At 36.2% G+C, this 21,350-nt stretch overlaps 1 protein-coding gene across 1 annotated transcript in view; it reads left to right on the plus strand.

Moving 5' to 3' along the window:
• The first annotated feature begins 2,063 nt into the window (after positions 1 to 2,063).
• Positions 2,064 to 21,350, plus strand: part of LOC135411661 (vesicular inhibitory amino acid transporter-like) — a 30,659-nt gene continuing 11,372 nt past the window's right edge. The window contains exon 1 of the mRNA XM_064649532.1: positions 2,064 to 2,364. Coding sequence (XP_064505602.1) covers positions 2,065 to 2,364 — 300 coding nt within the window. The 5' untranslated portion in view covers position 2,064. The remainder of the gene's footprint in view (positions 2,365 to 21,350) is intronic.

Genomic DNA, 21,350 nt, shown 5'->3' on the forward strand with positions numbered 1-21,350 from the left:
AATGGCTTTTAAAATGCTAAATATTTGTCCCATGACATTACACTTTTACATTAGATAAAGCAAATAACAACAGAATGGTTGTTTCCAGAAATGTAAATATCTACAGAAGTAATACTTCAGAACAGACTGATATTACATACTAATGTTTACCATTTCCCATGGTTCCATTTGTGTATCTCAGAAAATTCTGTATGTATTAGAAAAATTAACATTTTCTAACATTTTTTTTTCACTTTATAGATAGTTACCAGGTTTACTTAATTTGAGCACTATCTAAACCTATCATAGAGCATTCCCCTCAGAAATCTTTCTGAAGCTTCTCACTGGAATGGCTTCCATGAAAGGAGAATTAAACTAAGGTCAAAATTTGCTGTAAAAAGACGTTGTACTTTCAAGCGCCTTCCAAGTCAATCCAGAAGATCATGATATTTTGTGGGATGGCTGGAAATATTCACTTTGGTCGTCAAAAATAGCAATAAATGTATATTTTGACAAGAAAGACAGTTCAGGTCAACATCAGCAGATTTCACTATGTGTGAAGGAAATATTCTAGGGCACTCAGCAATAAACCTGTGGATATAGCATATACAAGAGTCAGTGATGAGACTTGAACAAGGGAGTCACAGGAACATAATTCCATACTAGTGGTGGTTCTGAAATATTTCTGGTTTTAGAACAAATCAATAAACTGTAGAGAGCTTTACAATATTAGTTTTGCAATGAGAACAAGAGAAATTTCAGTATCTGATTGTAAATGACAGAACAGTGAAGGTTGTCTCCATATCTATTTAATCCTGACCTCATAAGAAAAAGCAGACAACAAGGCTGGCATGAATAATAGTTCATTTTGGAAGTGGGCAAGTCCTGAGAGTTACTAGTGAGACTGCAGTTGAGATATATATATATATATATATAGATATATAGATACACACACATATCTATATATATACAAATATATATAGTCGAAAAGTCAATGATTTAGAATTCTTGTTCAGAAATAGAAAATTTTAAGTTTGTTTCAAGAATTCCCAAAATTTCTTCTAGCAGGTAGGACATGCTAGGGCAAGCAAGGACTGTAACTGGTGTCACATGCTACAAGGTCTACATGCAGACCTTTTGTAAGCAAACACTTTTTTTCAGCAGTGTTGTACCAGTTATTCAGTACTTAATGTAGAAATATAGCTGTTAAAACCCAGTACTCTTCAGAAACAAAGAGAGAAGAGGAATGTAGGGCAGGTACTGGAAATAACAAAAGAAAATGGGCATAAATAATCCTATACCTGTGCAACCCAATGTTCTCTCTCTCTTGACCTTTCCTTCACAAATTCCATGGGCCATGCCAGGAAGTAAGAGGATACTTTTGTAAACATTATTTTTAGGATTTTACAGTGTGACTAATAATAATATACCATTCACATCCATACAGTAAACATATAATCAAAACTCTATGTCTTTCTCCTAACTGTTGCTAGTAACTATGAATTACATATAGTTACAAACAAGTTACTTTTCTTTATCTTGCTTCTTTAAGCTCTTTTAAGAACATTTTTTAAGTTCTACTGACCTCTGTAGACACTAAAACACAGCAGAAAATCATCACATCTGGAAAAGTGAACTTGTTTACATGCATTTGCTTAGCAGTCAGTCTATCAACTCTAGTTTTTAATGATGCATTTTTTCCTTTTGGCAGAGCTATTTATTTGTATTAGAAACATGCATAATGCACAGGAAAATATTCTTGCAGCCACCTGTAGATGCTTCATGAATGACTGATCTACGTAGAAGCCATAGGTAAAAGGAAAAATTATTTGAATTGTAAATTGCAGGTTGCAGACTACTAAATCTAGCTGCATACTACTCTGGGCAGTATGTTAAAGATTGTGGAGATATTTCTTTAGCTGCCATTTGAAACAAGCACAAATAAATGAACTATGGACAACAGACTCCATTTATCATAGCTACATTATCAAGACTAACCTAACAAAAGGAGTAACAAGGTACAACTGCTGAAAAAAACATAAAGATACGTAATAAAAAATTTTACTTTTAAGTTTGGTATTGAGGATGGCTCACCTGAAGCAGACTTTTTCATCTCTTTTCAACTGCTTAAGGGAAACACCGTCTCTCTTTTTGGGACTTATGAGGTTGGACAGCTGCCTAGACACTGATGAAGAACGTGTGAATTTTGCTAGAAGAGATGAATTGAACAGAGCTCACAGTGAGGAACCAGATGGACCCCTGAACTTTGAGCTTGATGTTTGTCACCAGGATCCAGAATACATGTTCCCAGCTCCCTTGCCACATGCCCAGGTCAAACTGATCACCAGCTGGGAAGCAGGATGGAATGTAACAAACGCCATTCAGGTAACCTTTTACTTCCCCAATTATTAAACTCAGCATTTGGAAAACATGATCATCACTTAGCCTGTTCTGTTTTACTTAGCTACACCATTATTTTGCAGTATTCTGGAAGGCTTCTATGAATTTATTACTCACATATTTGAACCTTTCTGCATAAGATTAGCACTCTGAAAAAAAGAGTTCCAAAGGGGAAAATGATACATATGTTATCTAAAGTTTAAAAAATGTTTAAATTATGTGAAATTGAAAAGGTGGTGATTGCACCTGTTTTGGAAGTGCAGGCTTTATCTTTAATAAGTATATTTGAATTCAGTGACAGAGATGTTTGATAGAAGTGTGAGATAAACATCTAATAAAAAGAGGATGGTAAGAGCCAGACTGACGTCAGAAATAAATTTACTGAGATGTAAGTTTGACTAGAAATAAATTGAAGCACGAAGCACAAGAAGTGTAATAATACTTGTCAATGTTAAAGAAAATAGTTAGGTTGAATAGACTGAAAACATTTGGTCCCAGCATTCTGTGTGGAATTATGTGTGGAGTATCTTTCTGAATCCTTAAATTTAGCACTGAATGTTTCAGAATCTTCTTCTCACTTTTCATGATTCATTTCCTTACATAATTCTATCATTACCACTAACATTCTGCGTGACATGATGAGAATAAAGCAGTATCCACAGACACATCTAGTCCCAGTAACTTTTACTTAAATAATTTTTTATGCCACTTTAATTATAGAAGAATAATCTTTCTGGTATTACACAAGTCTGACTATGATGATGAACATTTGTTTACATATCCAATTCATTCCTCAGCTCTGCAAAGGAGGAGAAAAAGGACATATTTCTAACCCTGCTGCATTTTCAAACATGAGCACCACCACATGAGAGCCAATGCAATAGCAGGGTACAGCAGCATATCATACTCTGAAAGTGTTCAGCTGCGAATGAAAGTGTGAAGTCCTAAAATACCTCGACTGCATTCTAGTAACACATTTTATCTTCAGACTCCCTCAGCAGTATCTAGACAGGACAGGAGTCTGGGATGAGAGCCCATTGTTTTCTCTGTGAGTTTTGCCTTTGATTCCACAGGAGCCAAGATTTCATTCTGGAAGTCAATTTTGTCAATGTTTGCTGTATGACCTTTTGGCAAGTCATGTTCTCTCACCCATTGTTTTCCTTTCTGAACAATGCCTCTGTAAATACACCAAAGTGCCCAAAAAATCCCGAATATTGTTGTGTGCACAAGTACTATTAATTATTAATATTTTAGTTTTCACTTAAAAAATAGACTGAAAACACAGTGTAAAAACACAATCAAAGATACAATTGCCTATTTAAAATGCGGGTAAATTCAAGCTAAACTATCCAATCAAATCAGTAACTATGGTCTTGGTCAAAACTCTCAGCATACTGAGTGGTGCATACCATTGCTCTCATTTGGTCAAATATTTTAGAAATCATCATTAAGAGAGCAGGCTGAAAACTGCAAAGCCTGGGATCTGCAGTTTCATTAGTAGCACAACCAAAGGGTCCTAATGACACATTGCTAAACTGTGTGGATATGCAACCTCAAATGTGAATCTATGCACACATAGATTCTACGCATTTTTCCATTTCCCAAGACCTGGGATTGGGAGCAAGGCATTTGGTTTAGAAACAGGGGTAGAGAGCAGAGAAAGGGGAGGGGAAAGGCAGGAGAGGAGAGAGGAGAGAATATTGAATGGGCATCTGTCAGTAAAAAATAACAGTTTGAGGAAATTTTTATGAATAGCTTTGAAGAGAAAGTCTGAGTTGTGAGCAGAATTATTAAAACAATACAAACATTCTTGACTGGCGAAGACAGTCTATGCTAAAATGAGTTGTTTTGCCCTACCCAGAGGAAAGGACAGAAGTGTTTTGCATAGCAATTAGAGGTAAACATTTCAGCGGATTTCTGAAGTGTTCTAAACAGTTATTCTGGTGAATACAATTAGTCTAAAAGTGAAATTATTTCACAATCCAGATTTATTATGGGAACGATTAGATCTTTGGTCTCTGAAATCAAATGCAAGGGTTCTCTTATAGTGCTTTAAATATAAATATTTGCAAACAAATAAGAAGATATTTTTATTTTGTTCTCAACTTGAACTGAAAAAATGTGTCCTTCTGGTGAAGATATTTTATGTGTAAATGATTGCTTCAGACATTTAAGTTTCCAAGGAAACATGTTTCTTATTCCAACACTGCACAGGCAAATGAAAACCTATGTTCAGTTAATCTAGGTAAGGATAGAGAACATAAAACTGAGTTAATTCTGATGGGAAAATGTACAGCATTATCTGGCAGAGTGATGCAAGTTGCATTTGTTTGTACGTAGCAGCAAAAAGCAAAAAAATATATTTGTAATTACTTGTACAGTAGTGCTGGATAGATAAACAAAGCAACAGCAACAAGGAAGAAGGTAGCTAAATTCTAATGGTAAAGCATTTCACAGCAGAACCAAAGGAAAAGAAAGACTATTTGCCAGCCACATATAGCAGGATTTTTGCAAACAGTGTCAGACTGGTAACCTGTCACTAGTGGGGTTCCACAGGACTTCATCTTAGGCCCTGTGCTCTTCAGCATCTTCATAAGTTACTTAGATGCTGGACTAAGCAAGTTCACAGTTGACACAAAACTAGGAGAATCTGTTGACTCCCTCAAAGGCAGGGAGGTCCTGCAGAGACACTTCGACAAATTAGAGGACTGGGCAATCACCAGCCATATGAAGTTCAACAAGGGAAAATGATGGATTCTACACCTGGGATGGGGCAACCCTGGGTGTTCATACAGACTGGGGAATGAGATATTGGAAAGCAGTGCCATGGAAAGGGACCTGGGAGTCAACAGCAAGTTGAATATGAGTCAGCAGTGCCCTGGCAGCCAGGAGGGCCAACCATGTCCTGGGGGGCATCAGGCAAAGCATCGCCAGCTGGTCGAGGGAGGGGATTGTCCCGCTCTGCTCTGCACTGGTGTGGCCTCACCTTGAATATTGTGTGCAGTTTTGGTCACTGCAATATAAGAAAGACACTAAGTTCTTAGAGAGTGTCCAAAGGAGGGCAATGAAGATGGTGAAGGGCCTTGAGGGAAGCTGTATGATGAGCAGCTGAGGGCACTTGGTCTTCCATTCAGCCTGGAGAAGAGGAGACTGAGGGGAGACCTCATTGCAGTCTTCAACTTCCTCGTGAGGGGAAGAGGAGGGGCAGGCACTGACCTCTTCTGTGTGGTGACCAGTGACAGGACCCAAGGGAATGGCCTGACATTGCATCAGGGCAAGTTTACGCTGGATGTTAGAAAAAGATTCTTCACCCAGAGTGTGGTTGGGTGCTGGAACAGGCTCCCCAGGGAAGTGGTCAGAGCACCAAACCTGACAGAGTTCAAGAAACATTTGAACAATGCTCTCAGGCATATGGTGTGACTCTTAGGGATGGTCCTGTGCAAGGCCAGGAGTTGTGATGATCCTTGTGGTTCCCTTCCAACTTGGCATATTCTGTGATTCTGTTAAAGTAAAAGAAAAAGGCATTCAGTTTATAGTATCATGAAGGGGCACAAGAGAACACAGAATCGAGAGAAAAACAGGAGAGGGAGAGGAAGCGAAATAATGACAAGAAGTGAAATAATATTAATCTCAGATGTAATTTATAACTCACATTTGTGAGTCAATCTCCACTTAGGTCTCAGAAGCACAAACAAGTTTAAGAGTGAAAAAAAGTCAGACACTTTACCAGAAAGCACCAAATGTCTTTCATTTCATTATAATGCCTGTACAATCTTTAAAATACAGTTTTATATAATTACACAATTTTCTCCTGGATGTTTTGTAAAATATGATAAATCTGGCTGGAAAGCAGCCCAGCAGAAAATGACTTAGGGGTGCTTGTTGACAGCTGGCTGAACATGATCTAACAGTGTGCCCAACTGGCCAAGAAGGCCAATGGCATCTTGGGCTGTATCAGCAATAATTTGGCCAGCAGGACCAGGACAGTGAATGCCCCTCTGTATTTGGCACTGGTGAGGCTGCACCTTGAGTGCTGTGTCCAGCTCTGGTCCCTTCACTACAAGGATATCAAAGTGCTGAAGCATGTCCAGAGAGGGGCAACAGAGCTGGTGAAGTGTCTGGAGCATATGTCTTGTGAGGAGCAGGTGAGGGAGCAGGGGTTGTTTAGCCTGGAAAAAAGGAGGCTCAGGGGACACCTTATTGCTCTCTACAACCATCTGAGTGGAGGTTGCACTGAGGTGGGGATTGGTCTCTTCTCCCAGGCAACTACTGACAGGATGAGAGGACATAACCTCAAGCAGGGGAGATTCAGGTTGGACATCAAGAACTATTTTTTTGTGGAAAGTGTCGTTAAGCATTGGAATGGACTGTTCAGTGGGGTGTTGGAGTCACGATCCTTGGAGGTGTTCAAGAAATGACTGGATGTGGCACTTAGTCTAAAGTTGGACTTGATGATCTTAAAGGTCTTTTCCAACCTAAATGATTCTGTGATTCTGTGAAATCATACTGAACGGGCAGTTTGATTCAATGCCTCTGATACCTAATATTGCCAACTTTCTTGTCCTGCATTTTTAAAAGAATTAAGTTGTACGAAGATTAGAAATATCTGCAGAAGAGGAAATTTTACAATTCCATGATCAGAATAACACAATATGGTGCTTGTCTATTGTGAGTGCTTCTAGGAAATACCATAATTCAATTAGTAGTATTAATAATTATTTTAAAATGTGTCAGTAATAAATTACTAATTATTGCAGTAGTAATCATTATATTTATATTCTGTATATTGGACATTAATTTAGAAAAGACTAAACGCTTCAATAATCATCACTTAAGGACTGAATATCCACATGTCCTTCACTGTGTGCCTTTATAGCTGTATTTTCATACTGCGCTTCAATTCGGTTCATTTTAATTTATGTAAGTCTAAGAGATTCACTTGAAAATATCTCATAATTAACATTTATTACTCTATGATGTTTCCTCTGAGTTACCTGCCTTCATCTCCCTAATATAGACCAATCTTTAGAATTCTTGCTGAATATCCACAACTCTCAAATGCTTAAGTGGAAAACATACTCATGCTGAGAATCAGAATTAGCAGACGTCCCTAAAGATATAAAGGCAAACATCTTTTAAAGGCGTCTAAACACCCCTCACATTAAACTTTATTGAAAGTATTTTCTAAATATAAATATGTACGTGCTTATAAAGTGGGTCATTACATGTATAACAGTATAAATAATCCTCGACCTTAAATAATTTAGTCACATTTAACTAAATAACCGCTTGGATTTTGCAGTACTTGATCTTAAGTATTTATTTTCCAGACATAAGAACATAGGTTAATCCTTTCTTGTGTACCAAGCAGTAACTTCTTTGAATTTCATATTGAAGCTAAAGTCATATACATTGAAGCTGACGTCATACTCTGAACTAAATTATAGACATTGGAGGGAAATGAACTTCTGCATTTTATATCAAGATGTGGTACTGTGAATTAAAGGGAGATGCCCAGTGCTGATATCTAACCTAGGACCAGCAAGTAATACAAGTTGCCAAATGGAGCATCAAAAAATGACAGCATAAGGTAAAATTCCAAGACAGTAGGACTATTGTGGTGCACATAAAAATTCCAAATATTATGATTTTAGCTGAAATGCACCTGCAGTACTGGCCAAATTTATTTTGAATGGGTTTGCAACCAGAAACCCATATGGCCACAACCCAGAGAAAAACCTGGTTAGAACCATCTAAATTCAGGTCTGTTTTTCCTATGATAGAATGTCACTATTATGCAATGCAACTGATAAAAGAAGAAGGAAGAAGGAGTCTTCTTAAGGAAGAAGACTCTGTAACTAATGTTTGTGCCTTTATTTTCTTTTTTGATTTTCTCTTGAGGGGAAAAAAATTCCAGATATACATCACTACTTTATATAACCTTTTATTTCATCTTAGACCATGCAGTAAATTTCTTTAGTTTTGTGCATATATCCATATAGTACAGAGAAGGTTGCATGAAGAATATATATCTTCGCTTTTCCCAACCCTATTTTTAATCACAAAAGCTTTCTGTCAAAAATGTGTTATCCTGCAACAAGAAAACTATATCTACTTCACAGAAATCTCTTTATTTGACATGTAAGTACTGTGCAGCCGACTGATTTTGAGTTAACTAACTGCCGTTCCCATAAATCTCATTAAAGAATGCACCGTATCAATCTGCTTTTTACTTGGTCAGCTGCAAACACTATAAAATCTTATGAAGCCAGAACTCCTAAACATAGAGAGGTGGCTCACCTAAAATTATTCCAAGAAGAAATATTTGGATTTTTCTCATGGGATTTAAGTTGCTGTTTCGTCAGGTTTGAATTTTATGTTGTTCATCACATCATCTGGGCAATGAACAAGCAGAGGGAGCATTGAATGGGTTGACATCAGAATATTCTATTCTAAATGTTATGAAAATGTTAGGAATGGCAAATCAGTTTTCCATAGCCCCTCTTTGTCAGATTTTCCCTCAAATAGAAACTGTGTTATAACATAACTACTCCAAAAAATTATTCTTTGGACATACAGATAGTCCCAACATACAGACAATTGGTTCAGAAAACACCATAATAGCTCATGGAGAATCCCAGAAAAAAGTACATGGGTCACACAAGTAACAGATAAAAATATTGCAATTCTTACAGCCTTCTAGGAGTTAAAATTACATACTAAAATATTTTTAGAAATTAAAGCAGTCCTTAGATTACACTAACCTACACCATGGGCTCGAAATTCCATCTCTTAACAGATGAGTTGCGGGAAAGTTACAGGAAGTGTCTCTCTCTGTTTCTCCTTCATAAATGATTCTAATAGCCTCAGTAGTTTGGCTAAAACTGACATACTTTATAAAATAATCTATTATATTGATATATTTTGAGCTAATTACCATGTGAGATAATTATCTCATGTGAGATGAGAAACATTCTAAAGTATAATGCTCAATAAACCCATGGAATTTAACATGCAACCTCAGCCTTAAATCTGAATATCTTGATTATACTGTGTAAGATATATATATTTTAAAATATTTATTCTTAACCAATACCTTATCTTAAATCTTTAATTTTTTTTCACCTGAGTTTTACTGACATAGCTGTCTAATATTACATTCTTTTGATAATAGTAGCCAGAAGCGCTAGTGGGCTTAAAGAAATATGAATAATTCTGTTCAGAACTTCAATTTACATATAACGTCACATTTCAAGAAAGTATTTATTTGACACTTAATTTTTAGCAGTCAAATATCTATCATTTCCAACAACTTTAGCTGAAACTCTTCTTGTCTAGAATTTCTGAAAGCTGTATATTTCAGCATCTAAATTTAAAAGCCATCACAGTATCTTGAGTTTATTCCTAGAAACAGTAGTTAAGTCACTGCAATACACAGTATACTTATGCTGGGATTGATGTTCAGTTTGTCACAGTCTGGTCCGGAAAGTCTTGGAGAATTTGCAAGTGCCTGTTTCTTATAAGTGGGGACTTCTCATTGATTATTCAGTTGTCATAAGTTGAAAATTGTTTCACCTGGAAAATCTTCCACTATTAAACTTTTAGAACAACTGTTTTATAGATGTGAGGCTGTAGTCCTCCTACATGAAGCAGCTGGTAGTAGAAATTTTCTGCATGTAAAAGGACAAAAGAACTAGCAAGTAAGCATACAGTAGTGTGGCAAGTAAGCTGGGAGACACCAGCTCAACTCTTCTCCTTACAGTGGTGGTTTCTAGCTAGTAATAACATGAACTTGTGTTTTGGAATATGAGAGTTGTTTTGGCATGCTGCCAAATTCAATCTGCCAAGAGACAGCCTTAGTGAGGACATACAATCATTGAATCAAAGAAGACCTTTAGATGAAAAGGACCCAAAAGGTCCAGCTTCCTGCTCCTGTACCTGCAAGGTGCAGTGCATGGACCTGCCTCCAACATTGACAGAACTCCTTGGGTGGATGCCCTGGAGGAGTCTGTCATATATCACCTACGTTATATCTCAGTCAGCTTAAGCGTGTCTCCATCCAAGAGCTTTAAAATCCTAACATTCTTGAAAGGCCAACTACTATCAGTGGTGTTGCAAGAGCTTAACTGACAGTCTGTCAAGTGACAGAGGTATGATTTACATGCATATTAACATATATTTCCAAAAAGGGTGTGTCCATTTGCATTTCTCCCACAACACATCTAAAATAAATGGTATATATGAGCACCATAGAAACCTGGTCATTGTCCCTCATGCTCCCAGACCTCTTTTTTTTTCTTCATTTCATCATTAGGAAACCTTCAAAGCACCCAGGAGATGGCCTGCTCTGGGGGTGTTAATGCCTAAAAAAAGCTTTTGCATTGGCAAGTAGATAACTTAGAAGTACACACACTACACCACTCTATTTTTAATTTTAATTGCAATAATTTTTTGAAAGAAAAAGTCCTGCATGAATTAATACATATGGTCGTGATCAGCTTCCTCTGTTCTGTACTGCTGTTTGTAACCAGGTACACACCAAATGCTGGCAATCTCTCCTGAATGTCTACCTCTCACCTTCCTCCCTGAGGTCATCACTTGCAGCAGACTCAGGTTCTTGGGTCTCCTACAGACAGAGCTGATAGACACTGCATCCTTCACCATCCGTGGGAGTGTGGGACTGCAGCAGAGTGTGTTTTTCTGGACCAGTTCAAGTTCACATCTTATTTAGATCCCACAGCTGCTCTCATAAAATATTGGTCTGTCTTTTCAGCAGTCAATCAAAGCATCTAAACAGAGCTCCTTGTCTTCCATCCAGTGTCTGCCCACAGCAACATTCCTTCACTGCCTGTGTAAATCCTTGTCCTTTCTACCATGCAGGCCTACCATCTGGCATCATCTTTCAGTCAGCCTCTTTCTAAATCCTACACTAAGACTACATCCAGCCCCTGCTTATTTTTGCTGTAAACCTAGTTTTTACTGTAAACTAATACACAGTCTCCTTTACTAATCCACAAGGCTAAAACTCTGACCTGAGCACTAATGATTCCCCCTCTGGGTCAAGTAACACACTTTTCCCTGACTTTGCCAAGCTCACCCTGTGCGTACCCACCTGGAAATTGATGCAGTTTCATACCTTAATGTAAGCTGCTCATCTTTTCTATAATAATCTACCATTTTTTTTCCTGCATCTATTGACTCCAATCTCTCTTCTTCCAGTTACAATCCTATTGTCAATTTGTTAAATATTTAACAAACATTCCTATGAATTTATATGAGGATATTCCTCTGATACTCTTGGAAATATCCTTTTGATGAAAACTGCATAATTATAAGCTACATTGAAACCACTTTTTCCTCACTCGACTCAGTTTCTGATATTGACTCAAGGTTTCCTTGACTCCCCTTTTTGCCTGTATTTGTTTCCTGTTATCTTACCCCTAGATTTTAAATTCTTTGGAGAAGAGGCCATCTCTCTGTACTTTATTTGCACAGTGCTTTGCACAATGGGATTCCATTCAAGGACTTTCAGGTGCTGCAATAACGAAAACAGTTTTGAAAGTAAGTCTCTAAATGTTTTCTATTTTACAGAAACTCTTTACAAAATAATGATTGTTTAAACATAGCCTGCAATAAGTCAGCTTGATATTTGATTCAGTTTCCTCCCTTTTCTCTTTATAGAATGGTTTCTCCTTGCTGTTGAGACCTACTGTAGGGGCTGAGCACAAGATAAATCGGCAAACAAATGTGATAAGAGTACTGTTAGAATATTCTGCCATTAAAATGGGCATTCCATCTTAAAAATCCAGATGGTCAAGAAAGAGAATGACAAAACCATGATATCAAAGATAAATGGATAGTGGCATTATGAAAATTATACCCTTTGAAACAACAAATGTTACCAAAAACAAAGGATCAAAAATTGTCAGCTGCTTGAAAGCCATAATCACTTTTTTCCATGGGATAACACAATGCACCATGACTTGTTGCAGAACAAGGATCTCTGGCTCCCTCACGTGAGGGGAATAGCTGATGTACTTTCCCACTGTACTAAAATGAAATTATTCTACCATAATTTTGGTGTCATGAATCCCTGAGAGCATTTTCAACAAGATGAATTAAAACAGATAGTGTAATTTCTTCTTTTTGTTTTTTTTTTTTTTTTTTTTTTTTTTTTTAATTCATAGCAGGTCACACAGTATTTAAATACACTTATCAGACAACTTTGAATTTCTGTATCTATTATATTTGGCTACTTCATTGTTGTGATATTAGGTTTGACAGATACTTTTCAAAACAAAGTCCAATTTGCCTATTATAATTATTTCCCATCTTTCTGTGGCTGAGTTAATTTGTACACTTGTTCCTGTCTATAGCCCTGCCAATGACCAGCTATCGCCATTGGAAAACATTCTTCTTAAAAATATTCTTTCTGTCCCTATTCTTCAACTTATGAGGTATGTAACTTCAGTGAATTTGCTTTAATAAGCCACTGACGTATAACTTCTTCCAGGATAACATTCCTCCCAAGACAGCAAGAACAGAGTGACAGGCAGCAGAAAGTTAAATATTTTGTCAGATGGTATTCCTTTCCTATTTTTTTCTAAACTTCCTTCATTTCTATTAGCGAATTTTCAGAAGAGAGCTCATTTTTTTATGAAGCAAAAGAGTGAGTCTTAGAGTTCATAAAGGAATAAAAATTTACAAGCTCAGCATTTGCAAGTGTTTATGAGAATTTAATGCTGAAAGTAAAGGACATCTGAATTATTATAATATACTAGTAGAATCAGAAATATTAATATTTCTCTAGCAGATTTTCTGTATGATAAACTTTCTTCCACACAATCCATAGATGGTTAATCTACAGTTTACTTCAGTGTGTGTAATTCCTGAGAGCAGAAGATTTGCTGAAGCGGTACAAGCTCTATCTGAATGAGCAAATGGAGCTATTTGAGAAAATAAAAAGCCCTAAACGCTGATTATACACAGTACTGAAGATGATATATTGTAACCTAGTTTTAGCACAGTAAGCTGTATAGAACATTTTACCCCTAAAGCTAAACAAAATTGTCTTCTATTTGCATGGATTCTCCCTCCTCACACACACCATGTTTCCTGGAAGACAATGTTTATCAGTATTCGTGGCCAGTGGCACTAGTTTTGCCATATGTACAATACTGTGTTACTAAATAGCTAACAAAAAAATTAAATTTAGTATTTACTTCACAAAAACGTAAACATGAGTCAAAGTGAAGAAACGTTCGCTGCAGCTCATATACACATATTCCACTATCTATATCAATTTCTCTCTGTCCAGTTCTTGAATTGACACAAATGGCAGCACCAATAGATTATGTTCTGTAATCTCTAGAACAAATAGTTTTGCTTTTTTTATGTTATTGATAGCAGAGGGAGTTTCAGCCTTTTCCTTTACTCTACATGGGTATTTCCATTCATGATAGGTTTTTATTGCGGTTTTCCCCTCCGAATCATGTTTAATTCAGGCTAATTCCTCCCTGATAAGCAGAGAACTTTTTTTTTAGTTTTAAAACCCATTCTAGTTTGATTATTTCAAACTAAATCCAGGTATTTCAGAAATTATTAATAATCCTACTTAAGCTTGAAAAAATGTCAATTGAGGATAAGAATGATATGCCACATAGATACAATCAATATATCTTATTTTTTTATAAGAAAGTTGTTTCTTTTTTTATTGCAAATTATCTTTTTTTGTTGTTATAGTGACTGTTAATTCTCTCCGTTTACTGTAACTTAATAAGTTGGCACTGAGATTTATTCTATCTCACTACAATTTGAATCTGTTCTTTTGTCTCATTGTCTGCATGATTTCTGCAACTCCAAATGACATCTCCTCAGCAACCTTCCCTTAAGGGACTTGAAAATCTTCTAAGCTTTAATTGGGATCTGGAGTTTAAAATGAGTTCTCCACTCCAGCTCTTGTTGCCTTTACTTGCCTGCTGACTTTTTTTCACTTTTTCTGGGAAGCCAGCTGCTCTCTGAGCTCTTTCTTTTGTATTTTTTGTTGTTGTCATCTCAAGTTAAAAATAAAATACCTGCGCAAAACTGTAGGCTTCCTTCTGCTGTTTGGTTGCGATTTTAGAGACTCTTTACTCTCTCCTGAGTTGTGAGGATCTGCCATTCCACCCCTGAAGGATTCCTTTCCTAATCAGAAAGGATAATCAGCTGCATAACACATACTTTCCCTCTAGCTTTCTACTTGTTCCTGTCTTATGCTTATAGTTAGGTATGTCTCATATCTAGTAATTTTTCCTCACAGACTCTTGCCCATCATATTCTCTTACCCCTTGTTTCTATCTCTTATGGGTCACAATCTCATGTTTTAAAGATCTTCAGTTTACCTAATGACACCTTTTTTCCCCTGTTCCTGCTTCCCCTGGTGCAGTCATATTCTCAAATTATCCACCTTCTTGCTTTTCCTTCGCTCTTTCAAGTCACTCACAGTCTCATGGCCTTTAAAGGAATTCACCTGACTCTACAGATGACAGAGAGAGAGACAGGCATCTCTAAGGGAGATTCACAAATCCTGAAACAAGTATCCTACGCTGTTGGAGTGAGTAATCATTTGGTGATCCTTATTTCTATCCATCCTTTCCAGAGTTACCAGATTAGCTTTATTTTTTGCTATATTTAGATAGGAGAAGTTAGGAATACCATTCCTCGTAAGGGTACATCAAAGCAAGGTAGATTTTTCATGTGTGTCTTTTCAGCTACTGTGGGTACTCATTCATTGAATGTCCATTTTAGACAGAAAAAGTTGGGTGAAATTAACCCAATTCATAGATGCTAAGAAGGAATCATTTCCTTGAGAGCAAAAAAAGTAGTCAGTTTAGTAACTTCACTTCTAGCCAGCTGAGTTTTTGCTTAAAATTCATTAATTTCACCCCATGAATAATTTTTGATTTCAACTAAAAATTTGAACGTGAAAAATGAAAGCTATCTAGGAGAAAGGAACAGAAACTAAATGCAGTCTTGAAATAAATTGCTCAAGTATGAAATCAGTACAGCTCTCAACATCGAAGTAAACAACCAGGAGAGATCCAATAAAGATGGGAAGTTTTCCTTGCAGTGTCAGAATGATTGAAGTTAAAAAAAAAAAAAAAATGTTTTAAATATACAAACTTTACAGTCATTACTTAGCTAACTTTGTTTTAAGAATGAAAGAAGTGTTTTTATCTTGATCAGACAGCTTTTCTATCTAAAAGTAAAGAATAAACCTGAGGTCTTTGTCAAAGGTCAAGGATAATCAAGATCCCCGGTTTGTTCCCTCACCTGTTGTTTCCAGACAGCATCCTGTCTTTGAGTCTTTCCAGGGGAAATGCAGACTAAGAAAAAAAATTAAAAAAAAATAAGAAGAGGAAAATAAAGCAAACAAACAAAAAAAACACTACAGAAAAGGAGTATTGCTTATTTTATAGCTCCAGTACTTTTTTTTTATAGGCCAGGTAGAGGTCGAGAACCATTATGTCACAGGCTGTACAAACAGAAAGAGAAATACCTCCTCAAGTAGTAATACTTCAAGTATTTTACATCTAGAGACCTTAAAAAGACATTTTTGACATGCATTCTATATACCATATGCCTGTTTTCACAATGCATAACCATATTCAAAATTTATTTATTTTTTAAAAAGGACAACTTACCTAAATTTGCTTTTCTGATAAGAGTCCAGAGCATGCCATAAAACTCAGTCACATTTCTTTTCTGATCTTTGTATTTTCTGTTTCTTATTAATTATGCACTTTTGGGAATGTTTGTCTAATCTACTTGGAAATAGGGGAATTATTCTACCTTGTTGAACTTCAAGAATGATGTGATCTTTTATGTCATTATAGGAGAGAGACACCTCCATTATAGGCATTTATTTGCAACATCACTTTTATCTGTATTTCTCCATGATGAATTATCAGACAGTAAATCACTTGCTACTTCTTTTATCCTGAAGGTAGAAGCCTCCAGGGGTGCCACTGAAGTTTAACTGAGGTTAAGAGGGGAAAAGCAGTAGAAATTTGTTGTCTATAACCAACCTAATTGTCAGACAACAGCTTTTTTCACATATTTCAGAAGAATATAATATGATACTCTGTTTTAGTTTACCGATTCCTGAAGACCAAACAAATAGTAAGTATATCACTATTTATGTCTCTCATCCAGAGAGACTATATTCTCTCCAGGCAGTACTCTAAGACAAATTTCTCCTTTATACACTGAACTCTGGGAGTCATTATAGCTTGAGTAAGAGTCCACCTAAAATTGGTGGTTAGGTCTGTGCTGAGGAAAGAACAGGGTAATATTAACCAGGGGAGAATTCAGTCACCTTTTATTCTGCATGACAAATCCTATACCAGTGTTCAGAAAATATAACTCAGCTTCTAGAAGATGTAACCTGGATTCATTTTCAACTCTCAGAGGTGCATAAGGTTTTTTCCAATGCAAAGATCTTTGTAGTATGGGGTTGTTTTCTTCCATTTCCTCTTCATCATTACTTCTTAAAAGTGACAAGAACTGTGTTTTGACCGACATTTAAGAACTCCTAACAATGCTTTCCCCCAGCCTCAGTTAGAACTTTCTATGCACTTTAACTTCTCCTTTTGTTATCTAAGTGCACACTCAAAGGAAATTCTTTGGCTCCCCACTGCTATGCTTTGATTCTAGTCTCCCAAAGTCCACCCTCTACCTCCCTTCAAGTTCTTTTGACCATATTTTCATGGGAACTCACTCTCATGTTCTTGTATTGGAAGTTTTGAGTGCTTGCCTGCCTTCAGGTGAAAACCTGACAATCTGTGATGAGCTATAATGAGAGAAATGGGTAAGCAGCCAGGAAGTCCATGTTGTTTGCCACTTTTAGGATAATATTTGTTTTAGTTTAAACTGCCTTGCTTTTTCTATCTCTCTTTCCTCTCAGCTGCATAACACATAATAAAACGCCCTCATTCTTTTATGAAAGCCTGCTTTCTCCTTTGGGACCAAGTAAAATAATGTTTTCTTAAAAGGTAATTTGCTTGGGAGATTTTCTTGGTATGATTCAGTACATTTTTGCAGATAGCTCTGGATTTATGCAAACTAACATCTCCCATTGAACCATTCAGAATTAGGCATTGAGCATATTATTTTGGTTTTAGAACAAATATTTAAACCAATAGCAAAGCCAATGAGATCAGCTGTCACACTCAATAGAAGTAATTCCTTTTTTTTTTGTGAGACAGTTTCTTTCCTCTTTTCACTTTCCTAAGTTTTAGGAGATCCTTAGGACTAATCTGACCACTAAAAGTAGAATGAAATCAGTGGTTTCTGTGAGTCAAATGGAGACACACATTTTGCAGTGCAGACCATGCAGCTTCTTTACTTGCTTATCTTATCACAGTACCTCCTGAGCAGTCTATCTGCCTTATCATCTGCTTCTGGTATCTGAAGGATTGACAGGTAAACACTTCTAAAGTTTCTGTCAGTGTATGAGGTGAATGAAGGCATTAATCACAGAATAAACACCTTAGTCACCATCCTCCCTGCAGCTGACACAGGATTGGCAATGGCAGAGAGAAAGAATGAGAAAAATCAGGAAAAACAAGATTGCTGGGGTCTAATTCAACCATCCCTGAAGTTAAAGGAAGATTTTTTGCTGATATTAGAGGAAATGGATCTGCTGCTAAGGTCATACAGGCCAGAGACAATATTTGAAGTTTTCCACAGAACAGCTTGTAGTATTTTTGAATTTAAACTCAGCTGAGCTATGAACAAACTGCAAAGTGAGTGGGAAAGTAGATGAATTCTTTTCCTGACATCTGTAGAGCACTGCCAGGAGTTTGGGTAACCTCCTAGGGAAATGGAAATTCTTACTGCTGAGAAGAAATAGGATGTTACTGATATTGCAAATATATGGTGGGATGACCTATACACCTGAAGTTTAAAAATAATTAGATAAAGTATATTTACAAAAAAGAGTAGGCAAAAGAAATGAGGGTGGCACTCCATGTTAGATGGCTAATTATCTGTGTTAGAGCTGTTGTCTGAAGAGAAATATTGTATTGTCCTTGGTGACTCCACTTTTGAAGACCCATGCTGGGCATTGTATGCAGTATGTTGTAAAACATCACTGAAGTTTCTAAAAATGATAGATGATAATTATCTGACACAAAAGGTATTGAACCTAGCATAAGGTAATTCAACTTTGAGCCTCATTATGTTGAATAAAGATGAATGAATTGGAGGATCTAATTACATTCATTATGGGAAAACAGAGGACAGTAGTATATATATTTGGTACTTCTAAAGAGTGAATTTTTCAAACCTGGAGAAAATTATGAGAGATAATTGATTAGAAAGAATAAGCGCAGATAGCCAATTGTGAAAGCAATTTTAAAGTTTAACAAGAATTTATGACATGTTCAAAAGCAACATCTCACAACTATGAAAGAGTATATAAATGTTTTAAAACCCCCTCCTACTTCAGAAGTGAAGTAAATGTAGCAATTAAAATTAAATATATATATATATGTATATATATAAAAGGGAGAAACAAAAGGTGAGAGTAATAATAGTAAATCATAAATAAGGACCGGTAGAAAAGAGAATGCAAAGGTGCTAGGAGGAAAGTGCATCTCCCAGGAATTAGAACAATAAGAAAAAAATTTTTAGGGATTAGAAAAAAAAAGATTATGTTTAGTCTAAAAATTTTTAACAGAAATACTAATCATGGTAACAATTAAGTATAAATGGAAGTGTGTGTCTGTGTATGTGACTGTGTATGCTCATCTAAAAGCACCAGCAGAAACAGTAGGATGAAGTTAAAAGGGAAGGTGCGAGTTAACTGCTACAGAGCACCATATAAGTGATTTCATTCAAATGAAGAGGTAGAAAAACTCACCTATAGATAAGTGTTAAGGGAATGAAGTAGAGGACAGTATTTATAAAACATGCAGATAAGACAAACAACACCACTGAGAAAGTCAGCAATTTTGCCTAATATTTATGAGAGATGAGACAAAATAATGAGGCAAAATATCCAAAACTGCATCCATTCCAGAAGAGTATAGAAGGTAAATAAAAACATCCATTTGTCATCATTAGCCAAGATGAACACCAGAGACATAGTGAGCACTGGACCGACGACACCTCTTATTGCACAAAAACGATCCTGGCCAAGCCACTGAGACAAAAAGCCTAGAGTATGTGGATGTAAGAATGTGAAAAGTTAACTTAGAGATTTTCTAGTGTAAGACCACCTTCATCTTCTCTGAGATATCTCACTGAATTTTGCTGCATTGATTTTCTGCTTTTCCAGCAGTAGATGAAGGTTCTAAAACTGTTCTTAACTGAAAAAGAGATGCAGCTGTTCGTATGTTCGTATGTTGTTCCTGTAAAGAACCAGGAGAATGTGCTCATAGCACAGGAGAAGAGGGTGCCATTTTGTAATTTTTCAGGACAGATGTCATTCTCCATCAGGCATTAAAAAGTTATGCCTGAATTCCTGTGCTGTGTGTGCACACTCCAATGTGTGGACACACATTGTATGCCCAGCGAGAGAAATGGACATTTCTGAAAGGAAATTCGTCTCAGCTCTATTAATGGCCTATCTTAAGACAGGTGTGAATTACATATAAATTGAGATGCCTAATTTTTCCAAGCTTAGACTTAGACAATTAACTATGAGATAACCATAACTGTTATTTAAAACGGATGTTAAAATGTATTTCAATAGTATTTTGAAAGCAGAATGCCCAGCAAGTTTTCACCTGGGAGACACAACAAAAGGTCTATCTGACCTGGTAATATTCTTATTCAATTGCTGTCACAAGTGGAATTTTCAAAAGTTTGTGAATATCATCTCAATATTTTAAAAGCCATATAAATACTGACTAGTGAAAACTGGCAAGAATGCTGAGAAAAAGAATGTAATTGTTAATACAGGTTTTAATTGATAGAGCATAAAAAGCTAGAAATATAATTAGTGTCAATCATTATGTTTTGGAGGAAGAGTCCTTACAGTCAGTATTAAACACACTTCATATAATCTTTTTATGACATTATAATTTAGGCAGTGAAATATAAATAATATATTTACACTTCTAAAAGGAATTTTGACACTTTAATACACAACATGCTGATTTAAAAATTAAAGCAACAATACAGTATATCTTGAATGGATTAGCAACTGCCTAAGTGACAGGTTCCATAAAAGTAACTGTCAGTGTGGATCTATTGTCAAAGGAATGAGTTTCTAGTAGGGTTAGGAGGTTATCTAGTAGAATAAATGGCAGCTGGTCCAGTATTATTCAGTGTAGTCAACAGTGATTTGGAAAAAGATACAAAATCACTGATGGTCACAGTGATGGTTAAGAAACGAAAAAGACCATGCAGGTCAGCAAGCATCTCTGTTATCATGGCATAAGATTAAGGGATTTGCTATGTTTGTAATTTTGTACTTATAAAATTGTTTCTTTGTATAAGTACCACAGCAACACAGGCTTGCATCTATTTGGGAAAATTATTTATTTTAAACAGCAACAAATGTTAAACAACATAATTAAATACTTCATGGAATTGTAGTGAAAAACAGGGTTCTTGATTTTATCTCCCTACTCTTCCAAGAAGATTTATGAAGAATGCTTTCCAGTATAGTTTCCATGTCTAACCCATGTTCATGGCAAGGAATCAAATGCATAGTTGGGGAAAATAGCTAGACCTAAATTAACCACTCCACCGGAGTAACTACAGATGGTGAGAAAGTCAGTCAGAGCTAATTTGGCAGTCTGGCATATCAGCATGCATTCTATATATAGGAGAGTTGTACAAACTGAATAATTTTCAGTTAAATTCTTCTTCACTTCTTAATTTATTTTTCCATATGATTAAGTCTTAAAGGGAAATAATTTTCTCTCTCTTTTTTTTTTTAACATTGCTTTTCACTCCATTTTATTTCATGGTCTTTTGGC

This window comes from Pseudopipra pipra, chromosome 3 (assembly GCF_036250125.1).
Source record: "Pseudopipra pipra isolate bDixPip1 chromosome 3, bDixPip1.hap1, whole genome shotgun sequence".
NCBI classification, from domain to species: domain Eukaryota; kingdom Metazoa; phylum Chordata; class Aves; order Passeriformes; family Pipridae; genus Pseudopipra; species Pseudopipra pipra.